The following is an 11,174-nucleotide window of genomic DNA, read 5'->3' as shown; positions in this document are numbered from 1 at the left end:
ACTTTTCGGTTTAGCATACATGAGCCAGTGGCGTAGGCAGCGGGGGGGGGGGGGGGGTTAGGGGGGTCATAAACCCTCCTATAGGACCCTCGGTATATAGAAAAAGTATGAGGGGGGGGGTGCGAATCGAAAGTTGAGGGGGGTGGTGCAAATCGAAAGCTTGGGGGGGGGGGTGAAAATCGAAAGTTTGAGTGGGAGGTGCAAATCGAAAGTTTGTCCCCGGGTAAAAATTGGAACCCCTCCCTTGAGACGATCCTGGCTACGCCACAGGCCCTACGACGCCGACCCCCAAAACTCACCAAACCCACAGCTGGTAGTTTACCTATTTTAGAAGAAATTGACTTTTTGTGCCTCTTATGTTTTTTTGGCTTCCCGCTTACAGAACTGTCTCCATCTCTAGAATCATCCGATCCATCGGAACCTTCAAACCAACGACACATATTATTAAAAAAAATAATATTTGCATAAATTAATGAAAGCGGAAGTTATATTTAAATTACGATGAACACTATAACAATGTTTCAAACTATATATATATATATAATATATAAATATAATATATATATATATATATATATATATATATATATATATATATATATATATATATATATATATATATATATATATGTATATAGTATATATATATATATATATATATATATATATATGTATATATGTATATAGATATATATGTATATATGTATATATATATATATGTATATATATACATATATATATATATATATATATATTATATATATATATATATGTATATATATATATATATATATATATATATATATATATATATATATATATATATATATGTATATATATATATATATGTATATATATATATATATATATATATATATTATATATATATAATATATATATATATATATATATATATATATATATATATATATATATATATATATATATATGAGTGTGTGTGTGATTAAACATTCTATGATCTAAGTCGAAAATATTAACTGCTATTTTCGTAGTGAGTGCATAACGTTAGGTATCAAGGATAAAGTGGGGAGAAGGGGGGGGGGGGGGGGGTTGAGAAATGCATCATATTCTTGAAAATATGGGTTGACCTGTGGCGAGGGGATGTAAGTTAAATTTTGTCCCTATCCCGCAAATTAAGCCAGTGAATCAACTCAAGTAGTTTTCTCTTATGTGTACAACAGACGGTTATGTACCTGCATTGAACTGGGTGTGTACCTAATATGTACATGTGTGTACCTGGTGGTTACCTGTTTTGATACCATATTGTGTACAGATATATTTACCTGAATCACTTGTCTTCCTGTGACGCTTCTCTTTCTTCTTGGGCTCTTCAGTTTCTGAGGGAGGAGGGGGGAGGGGGGGGGGGGGGGGGGGGCGTGACAGATTAGAAGGGATCAGTACTTATAATCTTTGTGTGTACATTTAATTTTACAGCGATGGTATTTAAGTCAAATTAATTTAGTTTATCGTTAACATTTTATTGAGATGAAAAGTTAAAGTAAATTCCTTTTCGAACTTGACGGTCTACGGGGCAAGTGAAGAAGAGTTCACCTGATTCAGAGACCTCGGCATATGAAGGTATAGTGTGGTTAGTTAGCACTATGCACAGCCGCCTTTACTTTCACTAAAGTGAATTTATATACAAATATATATACTTTACCAGTGTCCGCCCCCCCCCCCCCCCCCCCCCAAAAAAAATATTTAAAGGCCCCCCCCTCGGAGAGAAAAGTCCGAAAGAAACACTGAACATTACAGTCGGTCAAGACGTGGAATCTCAAAGACGTGTTAAGCCGTTTAGGACAGTAAACAGATTATGTTTAAACACACGCGGAATCTCAAAGACGTGTTAAGCCGTTTAGGACAGTAAACAGATTATGTTTAAACACACGCGGAATCCCAAAGACGTGTTCAGCAGTGTAGGACAGTAAACAGCTTATGTTTAAACACATGCGGTCTTGCTTACCTTCAGAGAACTTGACCATGTGACCAGACTCTGTAGAAATAGTGAGTTAAAGACTTGGTTAGTGCACAGTGTATACACAGGCAGTGGCGTCGCTAGGTCGGGTGTCACCCGTTGCGGCGCCCTATGTTGTCACCCCTGCTCCGGTCGTTCACTGACTTATTAGTTCTCGAAAATATTCAACTAAACTTTTATTTCCTCTGTAAATTTAGGAGTTGGTTTCACCCCCCCCCCCCTCGGATGATAGCGTTCAAGTGTGCAAAGTTAAATAGTAATAGTTTATCTAGAGTCGGTTATTAATATAGCTGGATGTAGCATTGTGTTTACTCTATAGTTAGCATGTTTACGTCATTGTGTCACCCCCCCCTAACTTGGCGGTATCATTAGTTTGTACTTAAACTACTTTTTAACTCTAATTAATTATCAATTGAACTAGCAAAAAGCATTTTCTTTTATATATTTAATTTTTTTGTCTTGGTGTCACCCCCCCCCCCCTAAATGGTTTCGCCCGGTGCGGGACGCAACCCCCGTCCCCGCCTCGCAACGCCACTGCACACACGTACACACTTGCACACGTACACACGCTCCGTCGAAAATATGCGTGTAACACACAACACGCGCAAGCATACACAAGCGATCTCAATTACAAACACACACGTACGCATACTTTAATCAACACACTCTCACTCAGGCACAAACACACGCATGTAACGCAAGCACACACACGCTGCGCACCGACGTACTCATGTAATATTAATTAATTAACCATGATAGATTATCATAAAAATACTAACACAGACACGACAATAGACTAACGTTTTTTTGTGTTGCTACCGACATCGCTCTAATAATATTAAAGTTAGGTCGGAGTCTATGGTCGGGGTTGGTTGGGGACTAAGTTGACTGTGTAGAGGTCAGGGTCTATGGTCGGGGTTGGGGACTAAGTTGACTGGGTAGAGGTCAGGGTCTATGGTCGGGGTTGGGGACTATAGTTGACTGTGTAGAGGTCAGGGTCTATGGTCGGGGTTGGTTGGGGACTATAGTTGACTGTGTAGAGGTCAGGGTCTATGGTCGGGGTTGGTTGGGGGACTATAGTTGTGTAGAGGTCAGGGTCTATGGTCGGGGACTAAGTTGACTGTGTAGAGGTCAGGGTCTATGGTCGGGGTTGGCTGGGGACTATAGTTGTGTAGAGGTCAGGGTCTATGGTCGGGGACTAAGTTGACTGTGTAGAGGTCAGGGTCTATGGTCGGGGTTGGTTGGGGACTAAGTTGACTGGGTAGAGGTCAGGGTCTATGGTTGGGGTTGGTTGGGGACTATAGTTGACTGGGTAGAGGTCAGGGTCTATGGTCGGGGTTGATTTGGGACCAAGTTGACTTTGTAGAGGTCAGGGTCTATGGTCGGGGTTGGTTGGGGACTAAGTTGACGGTGTAGAGGTCAGGGTCTATGGTTGGGGTTGGTTGGTGACTAAGTTGACTGTGTAGAGGTCAGGGTCTATGGTCAGAGTTGGTTGGGGACTAAGTTGACTGGGTAGAGGTCAGGGTCTATGGTCGGGGTTAGTTGGGGACTAAGTTGACTGGGTAGAGGTCAGGGTCTATGGGCGGGGTTGGTTGGGGACTATAGTTTATAGTGTAGAGGTCAGGGTCTATTGTCAGAGTTGGTTGGGGACTAAGTTGACTGGGTAGAGGTCAGGGTCTATGGTCGGGGTTAGTTGGGGACTAAGTTGACTGGGTAGAGGTCAGGGTCTATGGGCGGGGTTGGTTGGGGACTAAGTTGACTGGGTAGAGGTCAGGGTCTATGGTCGGGGTTGGGGACTAAGTTGAGTGTGTAGAGGTCAGGGTCTATGGTCGGGGTTGGGGACTAAGTTGAGTGTGTAGAGGTCAGGGTCTATGGTCGGAGTTGGTTGGGGACTAGAGTTGACTGTATAGGTCAGGGTCTATGGTCAGAGTTGGTTGGGGACTGAGTTGACTGTAGAGGTTAGGGTCTATGGTCGGGGTTGGTTGGGGACTGAGTTGACTGGGTAGAGGTCAGGGTCTATGGTCGGGGTTGGGGACTAAGTTGAGTGTGTAGAGGTCAGGGTCTATGGTCAGAGTTGGTTGGGGACTGAGTTGACTGTAGAGGTTAGGGTCTATGGTCGGGGTTGGTTGGGGACTGAGTTGACTGTGTAGAGGTCAGGGTCTATGGTCAGAGTTGGTTGGGGACTGAGTTGACTGTAGAGGTCAGGGTCTATGGTCAGAGTTGGTTGGGGACTGAGTTGACTGTAGAGGTCAGGGTCTATGGTCAGAGTTGGTTGGGGACTGAGTTGACTGTAGAGGTCAGGGTCTATGGTCGGAGTTGGTTTGGGACTAAGTTGAGTGTGTAGAGGTCAGGGTCTATGGTCGGGGTTGGGGACTAAGTTGACTGTGTATAGGTCAGGGTCTATGGTCAGAGTTGGTTGGGGACTGAGTTGACTGTAGAGGTTAGGGTCTATGGTCGGGGTTGGTTGGGGACTGAGTTGACTGTGTAGAGGTCAGGGTCTATGGTCGGGGTTGGGGACTAAGTTGAGTGTGTAGAGGTCAGGGTCTATGGTCGGAGTTGGTTTGGGACTAAGTTGACTGTGTAGAGGTCAGGGTCTATGGTCGGGGTTGGGGACTAAGTTTCTGGGCAGATGTCAGGGTCTATGGGCGGGGTTGGTTGGGGACTATAGTTGACTGTGTAGAGGTCAGGGTCTATGGTCGGGGTTGGTTGGGGACTAAGTTGACTGTGTAGAGGTCAGGGTCTATGGTCGGGGTTGGGGACTAAGTTGACTGTGTAGAGGTCAGGGTCTATGGTCGGGGTTGGTTGGGGACTAAGTTGACTGTGTAGAGGTCAGGGTCTATGGTCGGGGTTGGTTGGGGACTAAGTTGACTGTGTAGAGGTCAGGGTCTATGGTCGGGGTAGAGGACTAAGTTGATTGTGTAGAGGTAAGGGTCTATGGTCGGGGTTGGTTGGGGACTAAGTTGACTGGGTAGAGGTCAGGGTCTATGGTCGGGGTTGGTTGGAAACTAAGTTGACTGTGTAGAGGTCAGGGTCTATGGTCGGGGTGGGGAACTAAGTTGATTGTGTAGAGGTCAGGGTCTATGGTCGGGGTTGGTTGGGGACTATAGTTGACTGTGTAGAGGTCAGGGTCTATGGTCGGGGTTGGGGACTAAGTTGACGGTGTAGAGGTCAGGGTCTATGGTCGGGGTTGGTTGGGGACTAAGTTGACTGTGTAGAGGTCAGGGTCTATGGTCGGGGTTGAGGACTAAGTTGACTGTGTAGAGGTCAGGGTCTATGGTCGGGGTTGGGAACTAAGTTGACTGGGCAGAGGTCAGGGTCTATGGTCGGGGTTGGTTGGTGACTATAGTTGACTGGGTAGAGGTCAGGGTCTATGGTCGGGGTTGGGAACTAAGTTGACTGGGCAGAGGTCAGGGTCTATGGTCGGGGTTGGTTGGGGACTATAGTTGACTGTGTAGGGGACAGTGTCAGGCTCTATGGTCCGGGTTTGTTGGGGACTATAGTTGACTGGGTAGAGGTCAGGGTCTATGGTCGGGGTTGGTTGGGGACTATAGTTGACTGGGTAGAGGTCAGGGTCTATGGTCGGGGTTGGTTGGGGACTATAGTTGACTGGGTAGAGGTCAGGGTCTATGGTCGGGGTTGGTTGGGGACTATAGTTGACTGGGTAGAGGTCAGGGTCTATGGTCGGGGTTGGTTGGGGACTAAGTTGACTGTGTAGGGGTCAGTGTCTATGGTCGGGGTTGGGGACTAAGTTGACTGGGTAGAGGTCAGGGTCTATGGTCGGGGTTGGTTGGGGACTATAGTTGACTGGGTAGAGGTCAGGGTCTATGGTCGGGGTTGGTTGGGGTCTATAGTTGACTGGGTAGAGGTCAGGGTCTATGGTCGGGGTTGGTTGGGGACTATAGTTGACTGGGTAGAGGTCAGGGTCTATGGTCGGGGTTGGTTGGGGACTAAGTTGACTGTGTAGGGGTCAGTGTCTATGGTCGGGGTTGGGGACTAAGTTGACTGGGTAGAGGTCAGGGTCTATGGTCGGGGTTGGTTGGTGACTATAGTTGACTGGGTAGAGGTCAGGGTCTATGGTCGGGGTTGGTTGGGGACTATAGTTGACTGGGTAGAGGTCAGGGTCTATGGTCGGGGTTGGGAACTAAGTTGACTGGGCAGAGGTCAGGGTCTATGGTCGGGGTTGGTTGGTGACTATAGTTGACTGGGTAGAGGTCAGGGTCTATGGTCGGGGTTGGGAACTAAGTTGACTGGGCAGAGGTCAGGGTCTATGGTCGGGGTTGGTTGGGGACTATAGTTGACTGTGTAGGGGACAGTGTCAGGCTCTATGGTCCGGGTTTGTTGGGGACTATAGTTGACTGGGTAGAGGTCAGGGTCTATGGTCGGGGTTGGTTGGGGACTATAGTTGACTGGGTAGAGGTCAGGGTCTATGGTCGGGGTTGGTTGGGGACTAAGTTGACTGTGTAGGGGTCAGTGTCTATGGTCGGGGTTGGGGACTAAGTTGACTGGGTAGAGGTCAGGGTCTATGGTCGGGGTTGGTTGGGGACTATAGTTGACTGGGTAGAGGTCAGGGTCTATGGTCGGGGTTGGTTGGGGTCTATAGTTGACTGGGTAGAGGTCAGGGTCTATGGTCGGGGTTGGTTGGGGACTATAGTTGACTGGGTAGAGGTCAGGGTCTATGGTCGGGGTTGGTTGGGGACTAAGTTGACTGTGTAGGGGTCAGTGTCTATGGTCGGGGTTGGGGACTAAGTTGACTGGGTAGAGGTCAGGGTCTATGGTCGGGGTTGGTTGGTGACTATAGTTGACTGGGTAGAGGTCAGGGTCTATGGTCGGGGTTGGTTGGGACTAAGTTGACTGGGTAGAGGTCAGGGTCTATGGTCGGGGTTGGGGACTAAGTTGACTGGGTAGAGGTCAGGGTCTATGGTCGGGGTTGGGGACTAAGTTGACTGTGTAGAGGTCAGGGTTTATGGTCGGGGTTGGTTGGGACTAAGTTGACTGTGTAGAGGTCAGGGTCTATGGTCGGGGTTGGTTGGGGACTAAGTTGACTGGGTAGAGGTCAGGGTCTATGGTCGGGGTTGGTTGGGGACTAAGTTGACTGGGTAGAGGTCAGGGTCTATGGTCGGGGTTGGGGACTAAGTTGACGGTGTAGAGGTCAGGGTCTATGGTTGGAGTTGGTTGGGGACTAAGTTGACTGTGTAGAGGTCAGGGTCTATGGTCGGGGTTGGTTGGGGACTATGTTGACTGTGTAGAGGTCAGGGTCTATGGTCGGGGTTGGGGACTAAGTTGACTGTGTAGAGGTCAGGGTCTATGGTCGGGGTTGGTTGGGGACTAAGTTGACTGTGTAGAGGTCAGGGTCTATGGTCGGGGTTGGGGACTAAGTTGACTGTGTAGAGGTCAGGGTCTATGGTCGGGGTTGGTTGGGGACTAAGTTGACTGTGTAGAGGTCAGGGTCTATGGTCGGGGTTGGGGACTAAGTTGACTGTGTAGAGGTCAGGGTCTATGGTCGGGGTTGGTTGGGGACTAAGTTGACTGTGTAGATGTCAGGGTCTATGGTCGGGGTTGGGGACTAAGTTGACTGTGTAGAGGTCAGGGTCTATGGTCGGGGTTGGGGACTAAGTTGACTGTGTAGAGGTCAGGGTCTATGGTCGGGGTTGGTTGGGGACTAAGTTGACTGTGTAGAGGTCAGGGTCTATGGTCGGGGTTGGGGACTAAGTTGACGGTGTAGAGGTCAGGGTCTATGGTTGGAGTTGGTTGGGGACTAAGTTGACTGTGTAGAGGTCAGGGTCTATGGTCGGGGTTGGTTGGGGACTATAGTTGACTGTGTAGAGGTCAGGGTCTATGGTCGGGGTTGGGGACTAAGTTGACTGTGTAGAGGTCAGGGTCTATGGTCGGGGTTGGGGACTAAGTTGACTGTGTAGAGGTCAGGGTCTATGGTCGGGGTTGGGGACTATAGTTGATAGGGTAGAGGTCAGGGTCTATGGTCGGGGTTGGGGACTATAGTTGACGGTGTAGAGGTCAGGGTCTATGGTCGGGGTTGGTTGGGGAGAAAGTTGACGGTGTAGAGGACAGTGTCAGGGTCTATGGGGTTGATCACGGTGTTCCAGTGGTGCGAAGAAAGAAAAATTTGAGACCGTATGTGAGGTATCTCAAGTTAAGTTCATCTGTTTCCTGTGACCTCGGCATTTGAGGGGTTAGTGTTGTCAGTATTATACAATGCCACCTTCACTTTCCCTAAAGACAGTCTGATACTCAACTGAGATGGGTGGACTCAGAGACGTCCTACATAGTCAAGTCCGGGTCCCGATCTCATGACTTTTGCGTTAGCAGTCGTACGCGCTACCACCCGACCACGCCGTCAAATAGTTCTAATTTAAACCGAGGTTTACTTTATCAATAAGCAGCTACATTTATAAAACATGAAGACAGGAGGAATATCTTGGGAGAATTCAAAATCAACATCCGGGGACCGGACAAATGAAAGGTTATTGACCCTGACCTCTACACAGTCAACTTATTCCACAAGGAGCAAATATGACCAAGGAGCAAATATGACCAAGGAGCAGAGATGACCAAGGAGCAGAGATGACCAAGGAGCAAATATGACCAAGGAGCAAATATGACCAAGGAGCAAAAGATGACCTATTCAAGTTACCTATCAAGGCGGCGTTAATGAGACTCGGCGACGGCGACCTCAAAATCTGCAGCTGTCGGTCCACGTACATGTCGTCCGGCCAGCCTTTCTGGAAAGTGCGACGATCCTGACTGTCCTGGAACGAATCCCTCTTAAGCGGCGGCAGCCGGTCCTTCTTGCGAACGTCCGACAGCGACCTCTTCAGGAGATAGTCGGCGGACGTCTTGGGGGGTGTGGGTTCGGGGATCTTCTGACGGCTGCGGATGTTGGTCTTTGAACCCTTGCTGCTGGTATAGTGAATGCCGGTACCTGAGAGGTTGATGGAGACACTCTTCTTGATTTTCGTGCCGGAAGTGGGGCCCGTTTTAATCGACATGTCTTGGGTTTGGTTTTGCTGATGGTTCTAATGGTATAAGGCACTATCATGCTATGTATGCTATAAGCGGTTTAGTTTAGTAGATGGATTCAATTATATAATGGAAACTTCTTTTACTGTTATATTTAGTTTGGTAGATTGATTATATAGATGGATTATATAGTATAATCGAAGCTTCGTTTACTGTTATATTTAGTTTGGTGGATGGATTATATAGTATAATAGAAGCTTCGTTTACTGTTTTTCTTATTTCAGCAGTTGGTTGTGGATGTATATGATTCGCTCCTTTACTGTCGTGTGATGGCGATGTTTTTATTTGACATAGGGTAAGCCACCGAGTAAAGGAAGACCTGATGACTGTGTTTTGTTTGTTTTTTTCAGACAGTATTTCCGTTTCTGGTTTGTAGGGGTTTGAAAAAATGAATATAAAATACGACTGCTATTTTTAGATGTGGTGCGCAAAGATTTTTTAAACGTATTTGAGGCACGAAAAAAAAAGTATATCAATAATTAATACTGTGTGATATTATGTCTTGTTAGTTATTATGTCCCTTGTGTTATATATATATATATATATATATATATATATATATATATATGTATATATATATATATATATATATATATATATATATATATATATATATATATATATATATATATATATATCTTAGTGATTTCCCTTGAATGTCGGGCCTCTGTGCATTGATTAGCGTCGCTAGGTCAGGTGTCACCCGGTGCAGCATCTCGCGGTGTCACCCCTACTCCCTCATTTTTCTCTGTAAATTTTGCAGTTGATGTAAACACAGCCCCCCCCCCCCCTCCCCGGTAAAAGATTTAAAGTGTTCACATTTAATACTAATGACGCTTATCTATAGTTGTTGTTAATAGCACTGTTTTCTCTATAGTTTGCATCTTTACGTCATGGTGTCCCCCACCCCTCCATTCTCGGGGTCGTAATTATGTACTTAAAATACTTTTTAACTCTAATTAACCGTTCATTGAACTGGCGAAAAACATATTTATTCTATAAATCCTGCAGTTTTTTTTTTGTCTTGTTGTCGGCCCCTAAATGGTGTCCGCACCCCCCCCCCCTGCCTCCGCCTCGCGACGCCTCTGTCTCTGTGTACTGTGTAGCCGGTCTTGTTATTAATGTGTGTGAGTTTGCTATGAATGAATCTTGAGAGCGTGTCGTCGGTGTTGGTGCTGTGTATGATTAATAAAGTGCTGAAGCAAACTTAGTGGTGTCTAATGTTATACTCCAAGCAGTGGCGTAGCGAGGTCGGGTGTCACCCGGTGCGGCACTTAATGGTGTCTAATGTTATACTCCAAGTGCTACATCACAAGTAATGGACTTACTTACTTACTTAATCCTAATCACTCCCTGTGGAGTATAGGGCAGCAACAAATCTCCATTCCACTCTGTCCTGGGCGAGCCACTTTAGTTCATGCCAGGTCTTGCCAGTATCCTACACTTCTTCTTCCATCTCTCTCCTTCATGTTCCCAGTGGTCTTCCTCTCTTTCGATTTCCAGGCGGAGTCCACTTCAGCGCCATGTTGGGGAGTCTTCTTTTGCTCATGCGTAGGACATGGCCAAGCCATCTCCATCTCCTCATTCGAACTTCTGAAAAAATGTCGTTTAAACCTGTCCTTCGTCATATTTCCTTGTTCGGGACTTTGTCGTCCCACGTTATTCTGAGGATACGTTGGAGGGATCTTCTTTCAAAGCCTCTAGAGTCGGCTCTCTCCTTTTATTGTCTGGTCTCAAGTCCAGAATGAGAAAGGAGGAGGGTTTTGGGTTTTGGCTAGCAACCCACCATGTGAAAACAGAGGAGGGTTTTGGGTTTGGGCTAGCAACCCACCATGTGAAAACAGAGGAGGGTTTTGGGTTTGGGCTAGCAACCCACCATGTGAAAAAAAGCAGGGTTTTGGGTTTGGGCTAGCAACCCACCATGTGAAAACAAAGCGCTACGGAAACAAGTAATGAAACATAAAGCAAAGACTCAACAGAAAACATCTAGTCAAAATTTTATGGCCTTTTTTTTTCATGGTGGTAAAGGTGGTCTGCTGTACGAAGCCTTTTTTTTTCCTTTTTTCTTAAAATATTTCTTGGTCTTTTTAACCAACCGTGTGTTTATTTTATTTGCCAATTGCAGCAACACTGATTTGAATTT

The 11,174-nt window shown here is 46.4% G+C and overlaps 1 protein-coding gene across 1 annotated transcript; it reads right to left on the bottom strand.

Moving 5' to 3' along the window:
* Positions 1-333: 333 nt before the first annotated feature.
* Positions 334-9,353, bottom strand: LOC131933889 (uncharacterized protein DDB_G0283697; the record flags this gene model as incomplete). Its single annotated transcript, XM_059290395.1, is given in 4 exon segments — positions 334-421; positions 1,305-1,358; positions 1,985-2,014; positions 8,646-9,353. Coding segments are annotated over 4 exon segments (527 nt in total), but the record flags the coding sequence as incomplete, so codon positions are not given.
* Between the last annotated feature and the right edge of the window lie 1,821 nt (positions 9,354-11,174).

Source organism: Physella acuta, unplaced genomic scaffold, assembly GCF_028476545.2.
Source record: "Physella acuta isolate Inbredline_101_S28 unplaced genomic scaffold, ASM2847654v3 ptg002663l, whole genome shotgun sequence".
In the NCBI taxonomy this organism is placed as follows: Eukaryota; Metazoa; Mollusca; class Gastropoda; family Physidae; genus Physella; species Physella acuta.
Note: the sequence above shows the minus strand (reverse complement) of the source record. Positions and strands in the feature narration are given on the sequence as shown.